We start from the raw sequence: 24,713 nt of genomic DNA on the forward strand, positions 1-24,713 counted from the left end.
CTACCAAAAGTCTGACATCAAAATGGTCCCTACCTCCTGCTGCTCAGAAAACAAGAGTCCAAATGAAAACAAGAGCCTGATTTCTGAGCCAAAAGCTCAAAACAATCACTGAAAAAAAAAAAAATGGGTGTTCCCTGCCAGAGTCTAGAGTTGCCTTCTCAGAACCTCCATGAAACTAGCACTGGAGACAGAGAAGCTGACAGGAACATCACGGGGGTGAGAGCAGTCAGGGCCCAGATTCAGTTCTTGTTGAACTAACTCCTGGTGACTGGAGCTGTTCAGTCTATTGGAGGTCCTCTAATGAAAAAAAGAAAGGAAAGGAAAGGAAAGGAAAGGAAAGGAAAGGAAAGGAAAGGAAGGAAGGAAGGAAGGAAGGAAGGAAGGAAGGAAGGAAGGAAAGAAAGAAAAGAGAGAGAAAGCCCCAAACCAACAACCCTAGATTAGGCAGAAAAGTGCCTGCTTCTGTGGCTGCCACAGACTTTCGTGGACAAGTCCAGAGCAGCTGATCTATGAATTTTCAAGCAGACCCCATACACGTGGAACAGGGCACGACGAACGACACTGTGCTTGCCAAGCCCAGGCTGGCTCTCTGCAACCCTAGGAAGCAGCTGCAGACAGGAGCTCGAGCTCTGGCCGGCCTGTGCGAAGCTGGAAAACCTTGTCAGGTTCAAAATGAACAAAGGCGGTAGTGATGGACATGAAAACGCGGTTTCAAACTGTCGATCGGGGATTGGCTTCTTCTTTCTCTCCAAGCCCCAAATCCAGCTGACAGAGACCAGAGAAACCCATGAAATATAAACTGAGCCCAGACACCTATACTGCCCAAGTGACCCCAGAGATATTTATTTTCTACAAAACAAAAAACAAAAACAACAAAAAAAAGATACACCCCCAAATGCAGTATAAACTCTGACTCTGGAAGGAGTAAGCAACACAGCCTTGGGCAGAAGAGAGAGCAGGTGGTAGAAACATTCGATGTAGACCTGGAGAGGCGCAGAGAACATCCTCCAAATAACTCTATTTGAACGCAGTAGGTGGGAGGAGGCCAGGGGATGAGGGGACTGGGGACAGTTGAGAGACTTAGCCTCAGTAATGCCTCTGGTAAGATCCCAACGGGGCTGGGGGCCGCCCCACCTGTGCTGTAGTTTGGCTAACCAGGTGGGAGAGAGCAGGGCCACTCTGGATCAGAGTGTCCAGAGCCTTCTGTACACTTGGATTGTCAAAGTTGATACCTGTGGAAGACACGGGCCTCTGGCTAGCCATGTTGCTAGGAGGTGCCAGGCGACTGGAAGGCTGGCCAAAGAGCCCTTGGGAAGGAGCCCCAGGCCTGGGGCCCATGTTCCGAGCAGATCCCGCTTGTCCCAAAATGTTTGGAGGCTGATTGCCAGAGGCCTGCGATCTTTGCTGAGGCTGGCTGTTCACTGCTGTGGAAAAATTCTGGTTCTGGGTGTTTCCGGCAGCGACTGAAGGGGATGCAGAGCTGCTATTGGCCACAACCGTGCCACTATTGAAGAGGCTGAGGATTTTGGCCTGAAGCTCTTGCTGGGAGGTGGGGGGTGCAGCTGGAGTGGGTGTAGCAGAGGGGAGCACTTGGCCGCTCTGGAGCGGTTGGGAGCCTGGCTGTGTCTTCAGCGAGGCACCCGAGGTCGCCCCGAGTGGTTGGCGGGAAATCGGGCCTAGAAGACAGAAGGAGGAGGTATCTGGTTGAAAGTACCCTTCACGGGCAGGAGGCTTAACAGCCAGGGAAGAACAACAATCACTGATCACATCAATCACATAGTACACGGACTGTAACATCGATTTCCCAAAGGAGCTACTTCGTGGTATGTGCTGTCTCCTCTCCAGAAAACAGCCTAGTTGCCCCAGGGGATGACTTAAAGGAACAAAGGGCATCCATCTTGGTTACCAGGTGGCTGGCCATCTTAGTCCCCCCATCACCACATTAACTATAGGGACTGGAATTCAGTACCCAAATCTTAAGTTACCATTACATAGCAAGGATGACCCGTGGGAGAACCCAGGGGACGGGCTCACTCCCCTTACCCACCCCAAAGAGCTTGGGTCTGCCACCCTCCCAACAGAGCCTGGGGGTTAGAGAAATGCAGAGTCAGAACTTCACCTCGGCCCTGCCACGTAGCTCACCAGGCAGAGAGTCGGTGCTGCTCCTCATAAGGCGCTCCTTCCGCTCTCGCAGATAGTTGATGATCTTGTCAGTCTCCTCGGCAGTGAGGTACCTGTTGTCTGCCAGTAGGTTGATGAGGCTTTGGATGGCTGGAGGGTGCCCCCCGCGCACTCCTTCCTCGGGGCCTCCGCGCTCCCTTTCCTGCAGGATGGCGTCATCGGCCATCTTGGCTGCCTGTCTGGCAATCTCCTCGCGTTCCTTCTCCCGGCACTCGTTCTTGTAGCGCTCGTAATTTCTGGCCACCAGCACCATGGCATCTGCCTGGGGCATGTTGCGATGCTCTGTAGGAGAGAAGGGCAGGAGTTGTTTTCTCCCATGATGGATGCGGGTGCCCATCGGCTGGATTCTACCAAGCCTCTCCTAACCTCAAAGCAGCAAGAAAACCATTTTGGTGACAAAAAGCCTTAGGATGGGGAGCAGAGGGGAGGGAAATGAAGGCTGGAAAGATAGGTGAATAGATTTCTTTGGTGGGAAACACACACACCTTTCACAGAGCTGGTTCTTTGGGGGAATTCCTAGATCACAGACTTGTAGTAAAAACCAAAGAAACATGACCATCTCCCACAGATTCAAAAAGACCACATGGGGAATAACCATGGGAGGCAGGCTGCAGGGGGCCAGAAAGCTCTTCTGTAAAGCCTGGCTCTCTACTGTGACACTCAGGATAGAGCTGGCCTACTGTGTCTGAATTCATCAGTTCAAAGGTCATGGATTAAGATCAAATACAACCCTAAATAACCTCCTCTCCTTACCCACGGGCAACGTAACCTACAGGGTGGTGAGAAGCCTCAGAACTTTACATAGATGTCCCCATGCATCTTGAGAACTACTGCTCAGAGACACACATGACCTAGTGGAGAACCCTAGGTATTTTATGGTAATGGGTGCAACAAGGGAGGCAAAGGGATTCCAAATGTGGTGGGAAAAGGCCAAGGTCTGTGCTGGAAGAGCAACGGCCAGGGCCAATGGGTGGCAGAATCCTAACATTCTGAGTGTGATGTACTAAAAGCAACTTCAGGGAAGGGCTTCAAGGGCTTCCTGAGCCTCCTCCCTGCTCTCCCGCCCCCTCTACTTCTCTAGCACATTCACAGATAGTCTCATCGCCTGTTGTGTTCTCGGTCCCTTATTATGAAACCTAGTGAAAGCAGGAGCTCTGGCACGCTCCATGCAGTGTACATCTGCCAGAGGGATGCTGGCACCTGCTCTCAATGGTGAGAGCCGACGGTGCACATCTCTTCCCAACCCTCCCAGAAGTGACTACATGTTGGTGGCTTGAAATAGGACACGGGGAGCATTTACACCATGCAGACAAGCAAATGTTGTAAACCACATCGCCTCCTGCGCCCTTCCCAGAGCTAGTGGTTATACATGTACCAGTATCCCACTATATATACCTGAGGGCTAAATACAATGTCTTCTATATAGCAGACCCAGGACTGCAACAACTGAAAAATATCAGACGAGTGAGTGACTATGCAAGCCTCCTCCAGTGTGCTTATAAAAGGGTCCCACCATCTCTGAGCTGGCATACGAGTCATTTGCCCAAAATGTGCTTCTTCTGAGTAAGGCATCAAAGAATTAATGGACTAGTGACTATCTCTGGAATTCTGACCCACTGGGCCTCCGTACCTTGTGGGGTTCCAAACATGATGTTGACTGTGCACGAGCGGTGAATCTGGTGTTGCTGGGTGATGACGATAGCAAAAGGAGACCCTCCCCTGCTAACATCCTCCAAGGCTTGTGACAGTGACACCTCTGTGTTGAGGAAGATCAAGTCCACTACCATGCCGAGGTCTCGTACCTTCCGCCCTACAGATTCAGCATAATCTCTGTAGGAACAAACAGGATCCGGGTGAGCACTCCCTGGCCAGCTCCCTCCCAAGCTGAACACTGTTGCACCTCAGCAGTGTGTGCTCCTGTGGAGAGTTCAAATCTTAGCACATCCCATGTCTCCCTAGTGCCCTCTTCAGGCTCCAAGAATCTAGACCAATTCCATCTCTTACACTAGAGTTCAGAATGGTCACGCCTAGCTCAGAATGGTCACATATTAAGTTGCCAATAACACAGCACTTAGTACGCAGGTCCTTTTCTTGATCCTGCAGAGCAGTAGTCTTTTCTTAAACACCATCCCTCTGCCCAAGACTTGTGGCACATACCTGTCTCTAGGCTGCTGCCTAACAGAGCAGAAAATGCACGGGCTTTAATGCTACAAGGAGTCTGGATCCCAACCATATCATTTACTTACAAAGCTGTGAAGATTTAAGCAAATCTTTGAGCCTCTATTACAAACTTGTTTCTTTACAAATAAAACAGGAACAATATGGCTCAGTTTATGTCATTCCCTTGACCCCTGCAATCTAAATTAGACTCTTGATATATTTCTTCTCATAAGGCTCATCACCAATATATCCATTTTTGTTGTCACCTGCCTAACTAGAGTGTAAGCTCCACAACAGGAAGGGGCCCCGTATATCTGCATCCCATTACAGTCCCAGGACTTAGCTTCACCATACATAGAAGAGATGAGCTGCGTGAATACACATGTAATGTGATGACTGTGAAGATTAAAAATAATTTAAGTAAAGTGCCTAGCAAGGGGTAGTAGAGTAGGTGCTTAGAAAATAACAGCTATTATCATGTAGCAAGAAAAAAAAGCTACCTGCAGTTGAAGTGGCATCTCTCTCTAAACAAGGCAGCCCAGAGCCTGGGAACTCTGCCTGCTGCTCGGTGTCCCAACACCTATTTCCCTAGTCTCCGCCTTGAAATTAGCTCTTTAACCTCAAACTGCTAGAAAACACATGAAGTTATTTACTAACCACCTGGGGAAAGGAAACATGGCTAGTGCCAAGCCTGCAAGCTGCTATGCTCCCTTGTGCCTCTCCACTCGGTCTCTTCAGGAGACAATGTGAAAAAGAGGCGAGCAAAGAGGCACTGTGAACTCTGGATTGGCTAGAATAGTCTCCTAACAGCTCTGCAAGATCACGGCACTTCACAAAGAAGGCTTGGCAGACAAATGCTGAGACATGTGCCTCCCAAAGTATTGGGGATTCGGGGTTGTTCTATGAAGGGGGCATCTACTGCTCTGCATGGCCAACATATATTCCCTCTTCAGTGTTCCTTTGGGAAAGCACCCGTCTCCTACTCAGTCCACATGATTCCATAGGCTGAATTCCACCTTTAGCTCTAGGAACGGGGCACATGACCTAGTCCTAGCTAATCAGGGCATCCTAGCACCGCTGGTTCAAGGATGGGAGAGTGGGCCAGGTCAGTCCAATGAGAAACAATTCCAGGCCTTCAAATGGAAGCACTGGGAAAAAGAGGCTTTTGCTAAGAAGACAGATGTATAGGGTTAGTGCCATTCTGCCTTTTCAAGTAGAAAGCTTGTGTGAGAATGAGGGTAATACAGAGACCAAGTCTTGATGACGTGGTTTGACTCTGGATGTGGCCATACCTGAAATTCCCAGTCAAACAAACTAAAAATTTCCCTTTGGGGCCGAAGCCAGTTTGCAATGGGTTTTCTGTCAAGTCACAACTGACAGAACTCTGGCTAAACACGGGAGAGCAATGCTAGAGCACACAGCGCAAGTTCAGCGGGTACACCTGCCAAAGGAAGTCTTAACTTCTCTTCTGAACTTTCTCCTTACTCAGGAGAAATAACCAAAGGATTCTTACTTAGTCTGCTTGTTGACCACAATCACAGAACAATCAACGGGCCTCTCGGCATCAAAGCGTCTCTGGATTTCCTCAAAATACTGACGATAAAGTTCTTCTCTACGCCGTTCCTCACGTTTCAAACGTTCTGTAAGACACCAACAAGGAAGACTGAAATATGGACTGTGCCTTTCTACAAAAATAAGTCACAGGCCTTATTTTAAATCCTGAACTACTTCTAGGACTAGGTCATAATATACACATAGTCTGTTTGAATTACTCTTCTGGACTACCGCCTAAAAATAGCTAATACTGTCATTTTTTACTACTGTAAATTCATTGAAATGGAATGGTTGGATTAGAAGGCATGGTCACTTAAATGTGTCATCTGCTACACACTGCCAAACTGCCCTCTAAAGGCTGTTACTAACTTATCCCTTCATAAGGGTAGATCACCTAGTGCTATTTTTCCATATCTTAGTCAACATTGGGTATGGTCATTTTTAAAAATTCCTGCCAACTTGATAGGTAAAAGTGGTTATTTCATTATTTTTCTCATTGGCATTTTGGGGACAACTATTTGAGACCCTCGTTGACAGGTATTTGTAATTTGTTTTGAAAAAAAAAATCACGTAGTAAACATTTATTACAAATTAAAAATGAGGTTCTTAATTCAACTACAAAACAATTAAAAAATCTTTAAGGATGTACTGAGAATAATCAGGCTTTTAGCTTTTAAAAACCATGTTTGTCTTTAAAAAAGAGACGCTATTAGGTAAAAATTACACATCAACAAAAAAACCTACATCACACGCCGCAAATAGTGCAGACAGTTGATGTTATTTGGTTAAAAAGCAAGCACTTATTAACCCTACTCAGCTCCAGTCTTTTGTTCATTTCTTATTGCCAGAATTTCACATTTACTTCTTGTTACATGATTACATCTATTTCTTGTTACATGATTAAACCAGATCAGTACTATGTTCCATTTTATAAATTATTTTCAAGCTGAATGTTCCCTACATATTAATAGGGTATTTATAGTTCTTCTTATTGTGGGTTCCTTAACCAAGTCATTAGTCCCTTTCCAGTTGGTTATTTGTAAAGTGTGCTACCTACCAGTAACAAATAAACTGCTACTTTACCTTTTGCACGAGACTGACTTTCTGGGCCTGGAGGGCCTCGTCCATCAAAGCTGTCTCTGTAACGGTCAAAGTAAGCGTCATCCTTCCTCCTGCAATAGTCATCCATTCGCAGGTATCGGTCATAAGAGCTTTCTCTCCTGAAAAGTGGAAGAAATTTGCACAAAGTTAAAACTCACCTACACTGCAAAACTCAGATATAAAAAATTCTTCAAGAGCCAGTCCCCTGTGAGGAAGCAGCACAGTGAGGCAGTGGACTCTGGGATTAGACAAAAGAGATTCACTGCTTATCAGTTCTGGGGCTGGGGCTTTGTTAACCTGCCTTGCAAAATGACTGGGAGGATGTACAGAGAGCTCTCAGAATAGTCTCTGCCTTAAAGTAAATGCAAAATAACTGATGGTAATGACTGTTATTAATTTTGACTCCCCATCCCCCCTTGTGTTTTTAAAAAAATTGTTTAAAATATATACATACACATAAATACATAAATTTGTCATCATCATCCTGAGCAGAACACTCATTAAGCAGTAACTCTTCACTTCCCATCCCTGTAACCTCTAATCTATTTTCTGTTTCTATGAATTTGTCTTCTCTATAGATTTCATGTAAGTGGAATCATGCAGTATTTGTTCTTTTGTGTCTGTCTGGATTACTTCATTTAGCATGTTTTCAAGGCCCATCCCTGTTGCAGCAGGTATCAGAATTACCTTCCATTTTACGGCTGAGTAATATTCCACTGTATGGATATATCACATTTTTTTATTCATCCACCTTGTGACAGATGTTGGGTATTGTCCACCTCTCAGTCGCTGTCGAGATGCTTCTCTGCACATTTACATACAAGTATGTTTGAGTCCCTTTTTTCAAGTCTTTTGGGTACACACCCTGGAGTGAAACTGATGGGTCACAGCAATTCTACTGTATTTAATTTTTTAAGGAACTGCCCGCCAACTGCTCTCTACAGCGGCCACACTATTTTACATTCCAACCAACAATGTTTGAGGGTTCTAGTCTCTACACCTTGCCAGTACTTGTTCTTTTCTTTTGTTGTTTCCCTTAGTAAATTATTATAGCTGCCCTAGTAGGTATGAGGTGGTATCTCATTGTGGCTTTGATTTGCATTTCCCTGTTGACTAATGATGCCATGTGTCTTTTCACAGACTTACTGGCTATGTGTGTATCTTCCCTGGGTTTCTGTACTGCCAAAACAATTTGCACTCCATCTTTTTTGTCCATTTGCACAATGTTGCCTTTCATAGGCCACAGGGAGATCCAGATTCATTCACTAAGCATAATTCATCAAACATTCACACACTCAGCAAATATTTGCTGAGTAGCACATCTGCCACTTGCTAGACACTGTAAACATAAGGCTGATAAAGTCACTGCCCTTACAGAGCTTTCAATTAATTCGGCAGAACACCCAAGACTGTTACCAAAAAAACCCAACAAAAATCCAAGCAGATGGCTGAGCGTGTACCTGTACATGGGCTCTCGGGAGTCTCTCATATCTCTGTATCTGTCGTACATGGGGTCCCGGTGATCCCGAAAATCCCTAGAGTCTCTTAGATCACGAAAGTCTCTAAGGTCCCTCATGTCCCGAGCATCACGAATACTTCTGCTGTCTCTGTGATCCCGAATGTCTCTGCTATCTCTGTGGTCCCGCAAGTCTCGGGGGTCTCGCATGGCTCTGCTATCTCGGGCATCTCGACCATTTCTGCCATCCCTGGGCTCTCTCCTTGGACTTCCTCGAATTGGGGATCGATCACGTCTTGTATCTCGACCGTCTCCAAAGCCATATGGATCTCTGTGGGAGGCAGCAAGAAGAAACTAAGACAAAGAAATTGAAGGTAGCCAACCCTTCAGCTCTTAAACGGAGGAAGCCCCCACCCTTTCCAAGCATTTTTCTCTAAAACACGGCAGCCAAACAGTTGTATGACTATAATTTTAAAGACAGTCACCCATCTGATCAGCAAATAAAGACTAGTAGGTTCCAGGATCTCAAAAGATTAGGATATCAAAGGAAGAATGTATGACCCAAAGCCAAATGTTTTGACTGGGGTCCAAGTATTTGTCAGGTTTCAGGGAGTAATTCGGTATTCCTTACTCATGCCACACTATCATCTCCACAAGGTTTTCAAAGTGAAAGCATCTTTCCCCTAGAACCTGTTTTTTCCAACCAGACTTGTTTGAAAGAGATTTTAAAAGGGGGGAAAAGTTGGAGGGACACAGTAAGGGGCAAGACTCACGAAAAAAAGGAGCAAATCCACAATCTCATACAAAGTAATTGACCAAAGTAGTTGTCCCTGAAGTATAGAAAACTTCACTTAAAATATCCAGCAGGATAATCAAATTAAGGGAAAAAAGAAAAAGTACAATACACACACAGTAAAGTGTAAGAACACCAGCTTCTTTGTCGTCTCAACAGTTATTGAGTGGTGGTCTCTCTTAATCCGAGTTTAATGCAGAACCTGCCCCCCCACCCCAAAACAGTGTTTGAAGTCACAGACATATTTTGCTGCTCTCATTCAATATTCTTCAAGAGACATTCCACTCCACTGAAAACTCAACCTATCTAAAATTAAACTTCTTAATCAACCCATTTCTTATTCAGTTCCATTCCTGTTTTCACTTATGCCAAAAGTCATCTTCCTAGTTACCAAGGTTTAAGTTTTTGAAAGTTAATGATTCTTTTTTTCCTATCCCCATTAAGTCACCTGAATCCTGTTCATTTTTCGTTTTCATTCCCACTGGATTTATCAATCCAAACCCTTATTTTTATGCTCAGTACCAACAAATTTCCAAAACACAAACCAAGAGCCAATCTTCCAGATTCACTCTACACATAATCAGATGAACCATCCAAATTTCCACCTGTTACCAACCACAGCTTAATGATCACATTTCTGTGTAGCCCTCCATAACAAATCTGGACCCTTTCCGACTATTATCGCTCCCTCATTTCCTGATTCAACCCCCCCACCCCCAGTTCTGTTCTTATGACTTAACTCATATGACCCTATCTGCTTCAGGATTGTTGCTCATATGGTTTTTCAACTTGGAACATTTTTCTTGCACTCATCCAAGTATCACCCGATCCTCACAGGCAAGTTCATGTCCCAAATCTTCCAAGAAGTCTTCTCTAATCTCCCTAGTAACTGTTGATCCTTCCTGCTGCTCAATGCTTAGAACACTTACTATTTCCATTACTCATCTTGATATAGTTACGTTTTTACAATGTCTTGTTTGACCTACTTTAAGGATTACCTCCTCCATAAAATCTGCCCTAAACTCTTGAACTTCACCAACAAATATGTTCCTCCTCCAGTCCTTTCCATCTCAATAAATGCCACATCTACCTACTCTGTTGCTCAAGCTAGGAAACTAAACGTCATCTTTTCCAAAGTCCCAACTGCTCTTCCAATCCCATTTTCAAATTCTGTTTATTCTTTTTCTGAAATTGATATCAATTCTGCCCATGTTTCTTTTACCTTCGTTAGTACCACCAAAGGCCAACTCATAATGATCTATCCCTTAACATAGCAAGAGACTTCTAAAGTGGGGAAAGATTTCCCCACTTCTGCTCTTGCCTTTTCTTTTATTCCAGATTATTCTAGGGTGATCTTTAAAATATGTAAAAGCTTTCACTGGTTTCCCAGTGTTCAGAATTCAATCCAAAATCTCTAATAAGGCAAGTCAGGTGCTGCATGGTCTTGGCTGTCTTCTCCAATCTTGTTGCCTCCCCTCCCAAGTTCGCCATTATCTTGCCACACTGGCCTTTCAGCTATAACTAGCCAAGCCTTTTCCTGATGTCTCTACTTGAGCAGCAAAAACAGATCCATACTCATTCTCTATGTATCAGCACAGTAAGTGCTTCTTACCCCCGAATCTAATAGTCTAAAAGTTTACTTTCTGCCCTTAAATTCTGGCCACATTTTCTCATAGCACTATTTTTGTCACTTATCACAATTTGACATATCTATTGACTTAATGTCTGCTCTATTAGACTGTGAATCCATGAGGACAAGGACTGTCAGTCTGACTCTCCACTATAAATCCACTACATAGGTTTATAATGTCTGGCGTGCAGCAGATGCTCCATGACTATGTGCAATGAACCTTGCTCCTGTACATATTTCTATCACCGCACTTATCACACTTCTGTAATTATGTTTACATGGCTTCTCTACTAAAGACTAAGCTCTTTTGAAGTCTTTGGGTCCCTACGACAACAGCACGGAGTTCAGTAAATGTTTAATGAACTGAATTATTCAACTAAACTATAAGCTTCTTATGAGCAGGCATCATGTTTTGTTTATACTTTTGTCATCTATCCTGATTACATATATTGGGCAGCCATCATGATGCCGTCAGCTTGGTAGAGAGCCTCAATGTCACTTCATCTACAAAGGCATAGCAAAAACAATTTCAATGCCAATTTTGCATCTGTGAAAAGTCTTTGTTATATATTTTAAGGCCCACAAGCACTCCTGATTTGTGGGAGCAAACATATGGGAGACCAGGGAATTTACATGAAGTGCTAAACATTTTTCCTATTAAAGTGCAGACTAACCAAGATTCTTACTTTGATATTTCTTAGTAGGTCATATAATCTTCCTCACATGCATAACATCTGCTAGAGTATATAATGTGGGCAAACACTCAAGATTCTATGGGAAGGGACAACCATAAGTATTTCTGGATTAATGATCAGTAGATAAACCTGCCTTGGGGAGCAGTCAGAAGTAGTCATTAGAGGTGGAATCAGATTTCAAGTGTTCTTGGCAAGCAGAGATGAGAGAGATCATGAACCTGACAGACCACAGACCACACACAAAGCCTTTGGTGGTGGAAATGGGGGGTGGGGATATGTCACAGCACATTATTCACAGCCTTAGGACAGCTATAAATGCCATATTGTTCTCATTCCTTTGAATTCATGGAAGCACTTTACTCACCTGTCAGGGTCCATCCCTGGAGGTTGACCATAACCCGAGATTCCCAAAGTCTAGGCTCATGCTTCCAGTGTGAGAGGCAAGCAACTCCCTTTCTCTCAATGAAGCTAAAGTCCATGTGCCAACAAAACTACTAATTCCCCCTGAAGTGCTTTCTGGGTAAAATGTAGAAAAGATGATATCCACAAGGTGGAAAGAACCAAAGGAATGGTGGAATTAGGGACAGAGAAGACAGCAATTCTCTAAAATGAAAAGGCAAAGCTTTTCTCCTTTCTCCAAAAGCTAAGTAGTATGGCAGAAGCTGTTCTTCTGGAGACGAAAGTAAAAACCTCTTAGGGTCACTTTAGGACCCAAATAAAGGACTCCCCAGAACAAAAGGGCTCCTGCTGCTGGCCCCAACATCTTTCTCAGAACAAGAACCAGCTAACAAAAGGGGAGGTACAGTGTTCAGGATTCAGAGTGCCCCAAGGATGAAGCCTCTGAGTGAGATGCTTGACCTTAGATAACAAGTGGGTTAGAAGCAAGTTTCTGGAGCCCAATAAGGTTCACAATCTCATCCCATGGCACCAGAGGTGTGTTCCTGGAGACCAAATGCAGTGTACCCTTAGGTACCAGGTCACTAGAGGCTAAAATGAAACTGAACCTTTAAAGTGAACCAGTTAAATAAATTTCAGCACTGGAGTCCACAAACTGAAGGTAGATGACAAACACTATTAAAATTGTTATAAATTTCTCATCTATTCAGCTGGAAAAAAAAAAAGCCAAATGCTCTTTGCCTTGAGAGAAATATAGTCATATCATTTGGAAACATTTGAGAGGTAAGGGAAGGGCGGGTGAAGGGGAAAGCCATGGCTCAGATGGCAAGCGACGTGCATCTGGTAGAAATGCTTCTCTTCCTGGGGACTAAAGAGGTGCTCAGAGCACTAGGCATGTGAGAGCCTACAGAGTAAGAACGACAAATGACCATCTTGGAAGACTATGATGGACTTTGAACTTCTCTTCCTCCAGAGACTGAAACCTCAAGCCCAGGATGGTGTTGTCCTTGGCTCTACAGAGCATCAGGGAGAAAAACCTCTGTCCTTTTGTGTCAGCATCTCCATTCTGCCTTTCTGTTGAGTGGAGTATCTTCCTTTGGAGGGCCAGTTTTTGGGTTTGTTTGCTCCTGGAAAAAAAAAAATTCTTCAACAGCTCTTGGTACTTTTGTTCTGTCACAGATACTGTCCACGGATACCATTATCTAGACGGCTGTGGCTGCTGTGTGATGTTGATCCCCCACCATGAGGACTCCATGCTACTGTGAGAAACGGAGACCACAGACTTGTGCGGAATTTTGCCATTAGGTGACAGCAGGATACAGGGTGCAATGAGGAATCACACCTCACAGATCCAAATTTTGTTAAGTGTCCATGCTTCCCCCTAGGAAACACACTGGTGATTTTCTGAAGCACAAATATGACTTTTCTGTTGGTAGAGATGGCATTTGCTGAAAACCGACGAAGTGTCAGTGCCTGGTATCTTAACCTGTGAGGCTCAACTAGAGCTAGTGCTGTCTCATACCCAAGGAGCAAGTGGTTATCAAAGGAAGTAGCACCATGGATAGGTAGAAATCATCTTGTGCCACATAAGAAAACTGTCTACAGCTAGGATATTTCTGATGAACCAATCCCCTATGACCTTCACCAGAGGCACCAGGCCTAACATCCTTAATACATGGGAAAAATTCTCTGCAGAGCTTTTGATGTATACAATTTAGTTCTATTTGCTCTTTTTTATGCCAGACAGGAAGACTTAGGAAATACGGAGTCTCATTTGGAGGCCACATCTGTGTATGCTCTCAAGACCTGGATTCCCAGAGTGTTAAGCTGAAGACAGAAACGGAGAACACCTGAGGTACAATCAGAATCATGGTCCAGTCTTTGAAGGTTAAGGGCCAGTGCCTAGTACCAAAGCTAGACAACTTACATGGTAACTAAGCAATGTACTCAAGAGTCCAATGAAGTGGTCCAAGGGTTAAATGATGAGAATTCAGGCCGAAATTTGATCCAGAGCAGGAATCCCTGATGCAGACTTCTGTGCTTGGCTGGACGAATATTGTCAGAATCACACACTGACAGCTGGAGTCATTAGGGAGGCACATTACTGAACGGAGAGCAATGCCAGCAGAACTGTGGCTTACAGAGACATTTGAAGAGGTGATAATCCTGTGAAAACTCCCAGAGATACTTAGGTGTTTTGACACTCAAGGTTAACGTCCAGCAAAACAAGGTGTTACAAAGGTCTTTCCAGCATGCTTAGAAACTACTTTCTTTATCAAAAGTAGCAGCACTGAAGACACAAAAGTACAACTTAAAGGAAGTATTTGCCACAAATACACATATTTCCCCCCCGTGAACATTGCATTCCCTATGGCTGGGGACGCACAAATGACTATGGCTGCCAAAAGAAGGTAGTTTGACTGTTGTCAAGAGACTTGTGTATGTGGAATTAAATTACTTCAAGGATTTGACTGGAAATATGCACCCAAAGAGTGATAGCTAGTGTTCACCCTTGAAGAAATGATTAGATTCTCCCAAGCTCACTAGGGATCCATCTTGCCTACTTATTCCATTTTATTTCTGCCCTATTGGTACACCTTAAGAGACAATACATGAGGAGTACAATGATCAAAATGCTTAGTATCCTGTTTTGAATATTCAATTTGTCTGGCTTTATAGAGTTTAAAAATTTTTATTCTTAAAGGGAAAAAACTGGGACTCTTGGATCAGGTTTGAGACGGGGCTCAGAACAGATTTTATTAAATGTGAATATCTTTCTTCCTTGGACCTTATTAATAAGCATGATCGTATGATATGTCATGTTAAATAACATGCTGAGGAACCCAGTTAGGGACACAGCACCAAGGGGGAAGACTGATTTTTGATGGAAATTGAATTAGTCTAGCTGTGCCTCCTAATGACTGTTAAAAAAGCAGGAAGCTACTGTCCTATCTATATGCCAAGTAATCTCATTTTAGAAACTGTTACTGAGGAAGGTGGGATTTTAAAAGGTGTATAAAAGAGACGTATGTATGTATCTAGTAGGGAGAGCATTTTAAAAGGCCCCCTCTAATGTTGTTTTTTTTTTTTTTAAAGGGGGTTCTATTATTAAAAGAATGAAAAGCATACAGCTGTTTTTTTCATTACAAATGAAATTACAGAGTGGCATTTTAAGTTGGGATGAAATTAATCTTTTTGACTTAATGTCCAGGCAATAGCTATATTGGCTTCCAAGCAGAGGAGATGGTTATTTCCCCAATACTGCCAATGTCTGTTGAACACCGATAATCTACTGGAAATGTTAAAAGCAGTTGGTAAGTATCATTAATAGGATGACATAAATCTACCACTCTGTATTCTGCAATGTGCTTTGGTTTTTTGCTGTTTTTAATTTTTTTATTTATTTTTTTGCCTGAAAAAAACAGACATTATCCAGAGATTATAAGCATCATGGGGAAAAGAAAGAGTGGATAGGATTTTACTAGTGGAGTCAGTGTCTTTCTCATTGCCAATTTCATACTCCTTCCAGTAAGCTACCTAGTTCAGAAACGCACAAATTAGAGCTCCTTGGAAAGGGGACACACACCGTTGCCTCCTTTTAAGTCACTTGGCAACCACAGCTTCCAATGGAAGCCCCGTATTTCTGACTACTATATGTAAACTCTTAGCTCTCTGTATTCCACGCTTATTGGGGCAATGAGGAGCGACACAGACGGGGCTTCCCAACATCTACAGTGCGCTCTGATGTGGCATAATGGAAGCAGACATCATACAGAACTGCTGCAGTCCTATAGGGTTCACTTAGGTTCTTCAGGATGCTCACACATACCTACAAAATCAACCAACACAGAATTTACCTGCAAGCTACAAGCATCCCTTACGGTGTTACAGAGAACAGATGTAACACCAATGTACACGCTCACTTCTGTAGTGAGACTAAGGGACGGCCAGGGCATCCACTTGGGAGCTGTGGTGTAGCTATAGTTGTGGTGTCAAATTCAACTCCTCTGCACCGGCAGAGTGCTCAGAGTCCAGCTGAAATCACCACCTTGCTGCTACAATCTGCTTGAACTCTGCAGAGCAGTTGTGTATAATCTATCCCTGATAGCTTAGAAAATACCCATCCTCCACCACCAAATGGAGATGATATACACCAAACATACAGCAGCCATTCCTTCCTGTAAGTGGGTAACAAACATAGGTGGTTTTATCTCAAACGACAGCTGTATGTTATGTGTAAGTTAGTGGGTAGATCTCAGGTGACCTGTGGCACTCCTGGTACAGACTAGGATTCACTGTACTCAGCAGCATTCAGCTCACTATAGGAAATGCAATCTATCATGGTATATAGTTTATTGTGGAAACCTGGCATTTTTACTCAGAGGTAAAAGCAAAATCCATACTGAGTATCCATCTGGGCCATGAAGAGACACCATCGTATCTGCCTGCAATCCACACAAAAGTGCACACACTGCACCCACGTGTGTACTATTACGGGGCTAGCTTGGAGACCATATCTTTGATGTAAACGGTAACATTAATAAGGCTCTTCTTTGAGAGAAGAGGCCACTTTAATGCATATCTCAAGCGTATATACATCAGGACTGTCTCTTTTGTATATATTAGAAGAAAGAACATACTAGGGAAATGCCTTTTATTTCCAGAAAAGCTAAGAAAAAGGGAGACTTCTGAGAGCTGGAGTGTTTTTGCCCTTTTTATTTCCCCTCAAACGGTAACCCAAGCATGCGAGCAAACAGGGATCTGCAGCACAGGCACAGCAGCAATCTCTCAAGCAGCACTTTCCATAAACCTGGGTTAGCATCTGGACCGGCAGCCATGTGGAATGAAGAGTCGAATCTCTGCTGCCCACTGCAGTGCAGCAGGGCTCACACCAACGACCCCGGGGCACTCCTCCCGCTGTGGAGGCTCCCATTGACACGTGAGCTGGGGACAGACAGAGGTTTATCCTCTTCCAATTGCCTGCAACTCATGTTGCAGGGTGAACTTGCTGGGTTTGTCACCGAAAGCACAAAGCTTCTCTGCATCTCCTGATGTAAGTTTAAAAAAAGCAGCAAGGCCCTTCACACAAGGTTCATGTTCTTATTGTTTGCTTGAGCGTTTCTGATTTGTTGGGGGGAAGAAAAGACCCTTGATGTACGAAGTTGGGCTTAACTCCCCAGAGCCCAACTCTCCCAAGGTAACTCACTGCTTCAGGGTACTTTACCTTCGTGTGGGGCTGGGTCTTGATGGAGCCGTATTCATATTTCTTCTTTCCGCTGCCTTATTAATATCTGAAAAGAATAATCAACCCATCTGTTCAATGCTACGGAATAAAAACAAAATCATCAGCACATTTCAAATGAGAGCAACAACAAAAACTACAATGACAACCAGATGGTGTAAGAAAATCCATTCAGCAGACACACTGTCACTTGGGCAATTTTTATTAAGTTACGGCAGTACATTGTCATGGTTTCGTAAGGAATGTCCCTTGGTTTTCTAGCTAACAGGATATGTATAAAATGGGTTACGTCAATGCTTTAACACTCTGCCAAGTCGCAAACTTAACAACTGCCCCTTCCAAAAGGGGAAAAGGCTGTGTTCTAAACTCTTGAAGAGCCAGCTCTAAGATTCTTTTTTGAGGGCAGTAGAGTGGGAGAAAGATAAGGAGAGAGTTAAAAAGAAAAGAAAAGAAAACAAAAGAGCAAAGGCAAACTATTCCATCTTATGTTACAAAGAAGTAACTGGAGTCTGCTGTCTTAAAACTTCTAATATCCCATGAAGCAGGCCTACTTTTAATGTGCCTTATGTTGCATTCCTTTGGATAGAATCTTCCAGAATGAAATGTAGAAATTAATTTTTTCTAAACAAAGTATATGTTAACATCTATAGCCTTCACAGGTAGGTAGCTAAGAGTAAGAATTGGCATTTGGTATACCAGGGTTAGAGAGTAAAACACTCCACATACGAAGTTTTCATTAGAGAAGCCTGGCATTTACAACTAGGTAAGAGGAATCATACAGACTCACAGAAAAGCCAATTTGTGCATTTAAAGCCTGCTTGCTAAAAACAAATCTGCTTTGCAAAAATGAAGTGAATAAAAACACAATGTCTAAGAAAGAACTGATGGGTAAACAAATGTACCAGTCTATGTCCAAAGGTAACACAGGACAATTTTTATATGACCTAAAGATTAATAGATTCATTAATAATTTCATTCTTTAGTTGAATGAAGAAATAAAACTGTGTCCTGCTACAGTGTAGTTTTGTTCGCCTTGTTCCATATTAAGCAATTAGTAGTGTATCTAATGACATTAAGTGGTATTAAGCACTCACATAATTAGAGTGCTTTAAAACAGTAATTATGTATTTAAAAAATTCCAACCAGAGTCCTATGGTGTGAGGGACTATAGTAATCACCAAAAACTTAAAAGAGGTCTGGCACAGACTTTACCCCTCTAAGTTGTCAACTTTTGAGGTCCTGTTCAAGTGAGAATGATCTTCACTTCCATTTTAAGTCAGAGTTTCTATTATGTCTAAAAGAAAAATGACTTTTGATAAATTGAAGGGAACATAAATTTAAACAGTAAGAGAAGCATAGTCCACCGTAAATTGCCTCTCACGTTTTCAATTAAGCAGACACAAGCTATCACCTCCCTAATGCATCCAAGAGAAATGAAAACATGTGTCCACACAAACTTACATGCAAATTTTCATAGTAGCATTATATACCTAATAACATATTCAAAACTGGAAACAATTCAAATGTCAGTCAACTGGTGAATGGATAATCAAAATGTGTTACATCTATAAAATGGAACACTACTCAACAACAGAAATAGATACACTACTAATAGAAAAAAAACCAGAAAATAGTATCTATATAGGACTTGGCCACTGATCTCTGACCATGGCTTTGGTATGGCAAGTGCCACTCTCACAATTTATAACCCTCAAAGTTCATGAATACCTGAATTACACATTATATAATGACAGGCCTTATACGAAATGCCTAGTTCTTTTCTATGTAATTGTGAAGAATATCAGTTCAGGGTTAGGAGGGCCTACTGACCTAGTCTACTCGTTCTGTACTGTTCTTTAATACAGGGTGACTATGATTCAGAGAGAAATGTAATCTGTCGGATTGTTTAAACAGTTTTTAAAGTATCTCTGGAATACACTGAGGGTGGTGGTGGTGTGAAGATTTCTTCTAAATAACCAAGTACCTCCCAGCAGGATTCTATATATTATTAAATGGTCTTGTGAATAAAGAAAACTCATCTCAACATTGATTTGACTTGAACATTAATTAGGTTAGAGTACAGAACATATGGTACTATTTGAGTTTCTATTAATGCCATACAATTTGCCCAGATGATATAAAAGGACTATTACACTGTGTAATTATATCCTGTTCTGTGGGTACCTACATATAAGACTGCGGAGACCAAAGCAGTCATGTATGACATACCTCTGGGGCAAAACTGGTTCCAGTTAGACTGAAGGAGGAAAATATTTTACTTTGAAGTTAGTGAAATTTTTTTGTAACTATCTGAATTATTTAGAATTCAAGATTATCATATCTTTTTGTTTATTTATTTTCATTTTTTAGAGACAGCACGCACACAAGTGGAGGAGAAGGGCAGAGGGAGAGAGAATCTTAAGTAGGCGCCAGGCTCAGTGTGGAGCCCAACTCAATCCCATGACCCCAAGATCATGACCTGAGCTGAAATCAAGAGTTGGACAGATGCTCAACCTACTGAGCCACCCAGGCGCCCCAAGATTACTATATCTTTAAACCATTTTGATTGCACTTTGCCTCCTAGTATCTATTTTCATCAAATAGTCTAAAGCAACTATACTTCGATGGTGTGACTTATGTTTCTTCTGCAAAAAAGAGAACTCTCAGACCATTTTCTTTTTTTTCCTTACAATGCCAAGTGTTTGTCTATTCACATCTGTTTAACAGTTCCTTATACCTCCATCTTGGATGAGATACAGAGAAAATGAGACTGGAAATTTCTGATAGCTCAGTGCTACCCAAGAGGGCTGCTCAGGTTAGAGGAGAGCTGGGGGGCGGGTTTCAGTGAGAGTTACGAAAACAAAACTATCACCACTGATCCTGATACACCAAAAAATCCTAACACATGGTCACACGGAACTTTCTGGAAAACCTACGAGTTCATAAACCTATGAGAAGAATAGAGAAGCTACCAAAAGTACAAATAACTTTAGGGAGCTGATCATACAGTATATCAAAGATTTAAAAGGTCAAGGGTGAAAACCCTTGCCCTGTTACAATTTTCTGTTATATGATTTAAAAACCCATCAACTGGGAGGTTGGAGGTTCATTTGAACAAGTTTCTCTTTGACAATGCAAACACTGGGACTGGAAAAGGAGGCTTTTGTATTAATTAGTTGAAACAGATTAGTTTCTTCCTAAATCTTTTCAGAGACATGTAGTCCTATGCCAAGGAAACAGAAAGAACATTAATGTAAAGGAAAAGAAAAAAAGATGAAAAGACAATTTGGGCACCTTTCTGGACATTAGGTAGGGAACCATAATTGGGTTCCAACCAACAAGAGGGTAGTGGAAACTTTAATGCTTCCTTCTCCTCCTGCTCTATCTCACCCTTGTCAAATGCCTTTAAGATCAAGTCAGTCTCAAAAAAAAAAAAAAAAAAAAAGATCAAGTCAGTCTCTTAGTGCCTCTTTCACCTCAGGCTGGTTGGTACGTCTGTATTTTGTTAACTATATTAGCAATGTGAACGCCACTGGAAATCACCATCACTACAAGGTATCTTGGCCTGAATATTTTCTAAGTGGTTTTCTGAAGATAGTTAAAAGCACTTTTCAGGTAAGGATTTTTAGACAAGAAAAATGACACCAACTGAAGGATCTACATAAAAGAAAAAAAAAGAAAATAATCTATAAAACATGATGTCACACAGGAAGTGGCAGAGCTGTTTTAAGTCACAAAAGACTGGGGTAAAGAACTTTCAAAGAACACCACAATGCCTAATGTACAATTTTATTTTAGACTAATATGCTAGACAGGGTTCACACAATGGTTTTTGTATAATGCTATAAATAAAAATGCATGTTTCATTCATAGTACCAGGAACTGCTTTGTCCTTTTTATTAAACAATTTTTTTAAAGTTTTATTTATTTCTGAGAGAGAGAAACAGCGTGAACAGGGGAGGGTCAGAGAGACAGGGAGACACAGAATCCGAAACAGGCTCCAGGCTCTGAGCCAGCTGTCAGCACAGAGCCCGACGCAGGGCTCAAACCCACAAACCGTGAGATCATGACCTGAGCTGAAGTCGGATGCTTAACCGACTGAGCCACCCAGGTGCCCCTTTATTAAACAATTAAAAAAATTTTTTTTGAGAGAAAGACAGGAAGAGAATGTGACTGGGGGAGGGGCAGAGAGAGAGGGAGACACAGATTTGGAAGCAGGCTCCAGGATCTGAGCTGTCAGCACAGAGCCTGATGTGGGGCTCAAACCCATGAACCACAAGATCATGACCTGAGCTGAAGTCGGACACTTAACCAACTGAGCTACCCAGGCGCCCTTTAAGATCAATTTTTATCACAAGTGATCACAATGGAAAACCATAAAGACTATGCTAAATGAGTGCAGTATGAATCACTGCACTTAGTGACAGTACTACCACTAGCTGTTGAAAGAATCCAGAAGTCTATACAATTTTGTCAAGTGATTACAAATGAAATAAAATCCTCCCAAGGCTTAGTTGAAAACCAACTAAAAATCAGTAATTATTAAATTGGAAATATGTGATGATAAAGATAATGCCACTTGGAAAACCACACTGACAAGAAAGTAGTTATCACACATTAAATGGCCCAAATCAGGAGGGGAATGGACAGCACTTCTCATTTAAACTATATTTATAAAGATGATCTTGACAGTATATTTTAACACCAGGGATATTATAATGAGTTAAACTGGAAAGAGTCAGGGATAAGAGAACGCTCTGCTTGTGGTTTCTAAATCAACCCTTTAAGCTCACCTTAAAAACTACGCATTCCCTCATATTTGATTATCTTTCACTCTCTATTTAAAATAATTATTCTATCTTTAACTGTATTAGAGTATTATTCCTAGATATAGGAGTGGGGGAAGCAATGATAACTTAAATTTACAGAATGCTGACTCTGTCCCAGAGTCTGTACTAAAAACATTATGTGCATTACCTCATTCAATCCTTTCTACAACTCTTGGAGTTAAGTACTATTGTGATCTCTATTTTGTGAATGAGGAAATTTGAAGTTTAGAGAAATTAAATGACTTATCTTAGGTTACATGATGATCAGGAGGCAGAGCTAGGATTCAAAACCAGGTCTGTCGGACACCAAGGAACTTAAATTTTAGGCTATGCTGCCCCGACAAGGAGTGGAAAGACATGGTTTCCACTTGCTAAGACCCTCTGATCAAACTAATAGAGCCTGGAAAAGGCCCAGTCTCTGCTAGTCACTCCAATGTTTAAGTGCCTCAGACACCCACCTATCACCTCAAACTAGTGTTGGCCCTTGAACAATGCAAGGGTTAGGGGAACTGACCCCATGCAGCCTAAAATTTTAACAATAGTCTATTGCTGACCAGAAGCCTTACCGATAACATAAATAGTGGATTACCACATATTTTTGTATGTTGTATGTATTACATACTGAATCCTTACAATAAAGTACGCCGAAGAAAAGAACATGTTATAAAAGAAATCATTTACAGTATCAAAAAAATTCCTGCACGTAAGTGGACTCGGACAGTTAAAATCCATGTTGTTCAAGGGTCAACTGTACAATGTTTCTGGCTTTGCTACTGCTATTCTATTCACTTCATCACTTGAGACAAAAATTCTCTAACAGCATTTAACTTCTTGCCCTTTTTACTTCTTTTGAGGAAAGAACACTTGCCTGGGATTGGCATATCAGAGTTCTAGTTCTACCTGGTGTGTGTGGGGGGTGTGGTTAGTCATTTGATTTCTCTGAATCTGAGGAAATGGATATTCCATCTGTGTTGGTTATGTTGATTCAAGGAGAACATCAGCTAAGAGAAAAAAACCTCACTAATTTGGATTCACAAAGATGAGCTAATCTAAACTAGTAAAACAGTCTGAGGCACAAAAAATTTAGAGTATAGGTTTATTTTATTTAACACAGGTAAAATTTCAACTAAACTGTGTAAGTAGAGATCCTTATAGAACTAAATTAATAAACTTGAAAGGACAGTTCATAATCAGCACATCAAATGCCTCTAGGCCTACCATCTGTCACATTCTGTATGCCTTAGACATATGGAAACAAGGCTAAAGTCTCTGCTTTAAAGGAATTTACTGTTTAATAAAGGAGAGCAGGACATATACAGATAATCATAATATAATCTAAAGTGGATTTATAGCAGAGATAATAAAGGCCTAACTCTGTGTACATGTGTGTAGCAGGGGAGACGAACAGGGTAGAGAGGAGACTGGAAAGAATAAGGGGTAGGAGGGATGCGGAGAAAAAGGGGCAGGGATGGCCTAAAAGTAACATTTAAACAGAGTCCTGAAGGATGAAGAGGAGTTTATCAGAAAGAGAGAAGTCATTCTAGCACATGCAGAAGTGAAGGAATGGTGTGAAGAACATAAATAGAAATACTATAGGAAGTTTAGTGTAGGGAATAGGGGGAGAAGAGGAAGAAAAGAGGTGCAAGCCAGAGTTGGAAAAAGGTCACAAAAAACTTTGCTACTGAAAAGCAAGAGATTCGTGGCAAGAGGGCCTATATAAACTGAGCTACCATAAAGGAGTCTCAGTGAACCCAAATTAATGAAGGCTTACCATATGTATATTATGCAATGGGGGGGGGCAAGAGTACTTAAACCTAAGACATTAAAAATATTGCCTATTCAGGTACGAGAAAAATATTTAAAAGGTTATCTTTAGTGAAGTGATATAAAATAAACTGAGGGCCAGACTCAGTAATTAACAGCTAACAAATATTAGTTAAAACTACTGTTCAGGAAGAAATGGACAACCAACCACCCTTTCTTAGGTTTTTTTTCTAATATCTTTAAAAAATTTAGTGTGGTAAAAAACAAATAATATACAATTTATCATATTAACTATTTTCTTAAAGAGCAAGCTCTACACCCAACATGAGGCTTGAACTCCTGACCTGCAGATCGAGAGTAGCAGGCTCTACTGAATGAGCCAGCTAGGCACTCCTCACATGAACTATTTTTAAGTGAGTATATTAAGTATATTCACACTGTTGTACAACAGATCTCCAGAACTTTTCCAACTCATAAAACTAAAACTCTTTATATCCATTAAACAATTCCCCATCTCCCCTCTCATTTACAAACACACACACACACACACACACACTTTTTCTTCTTCACATTTCACTCCTTTACTGAAGATGTTATCAGCACCACCTGAGAAGGCAGTTAAACACATTCTCAGGCCCCATCTCAAACTTTTAGAGTCTGAGGATGAAGCCTAGGAATCTGTATTTTAACAAGCTTCTCTGGTGATTCTTGGCAAGTATTTGAGAACTATATTCTCTATTTACCCCTTTAGCTTATGTATAACATATGCTTAGATCCTCCATTTAGAAACCTCTTTAAACTCCTGTATTCAAGGGGTAATAAGCCATAAACATAATCTGTTACAAAGAAAATGTCATGACAATGTTAAAATCTGTCAAAGTATAACCGCTGAAAACAATAAACATAATCCCA

General features: G+C 41.8%; 1 protein-coding gene across 3 annotated transcripts in view; it reads right to left on the reverse strand.

Moving 5' to 3' along the window:
- Positions 1–816: 816 nt before the first annotated feature.
- Positions 817–24,713, reverse strand: part of NCOA5 (nuclear receptor coactivator 5) — a 28,715-nt gene continuing 4,818 nt past the window's right edge. The window contains exons 2-8 of one of the 3 annotated variants that reach the window (XM_039249427.1): positions 17,191–17,257; positions 8,457–8,783; positions 6,979–7,115; positions 5,855–5,981; positions 3,812–4,011; positions 2,143–2,463; positions 817–1,676 (exon numbers count right to left, since the gene is read on the reverse strand). In XM_039249427.1, coding sequence (XP_039105358.1) covers positions 1,087–1,676; positions 2,143–2,463; positions 3,812–4,011; positions 5,855–5,981; positions 6,979–7,115; positions 8,457–8,783; positions 17,191–17,228 — 1,740 coding nt within the window. In that variant the 5' untranslated portion in view covers positions 17,229–17,257 and the 3' untranslated portion in view covers positions 817–1,086. Of the gene's footprint in view, positions 1,677–2,119; positions 2,464–3,811; positions 4,012–5,854; positions 5,982–6,978; positions 7,116–8,456; positions 8,784–17,190; positions 17,258–24,713 lie in introns of all 3 variants that reach the window. The other 2 variants (XM_039249429.1, XM_039249428.1) reach the window with 2 other exon arrangements.

This window comes from Hyaena hyaena, unplaced genomic scaffold (genome assembly GCF_003009895.1).
Source record: "Hyaena hyaena isolate Hyena2069 unplaced genomic scaffold, ASM300989v1 scaffold_335, whole genome shotgun sequence".
Taxonomy (NCBI): Eukaryota; Metazoa; Chordata; class Mammalia; order Carnivora; family Hyaenidae; genus Hyaena; species Hyaena hyaena.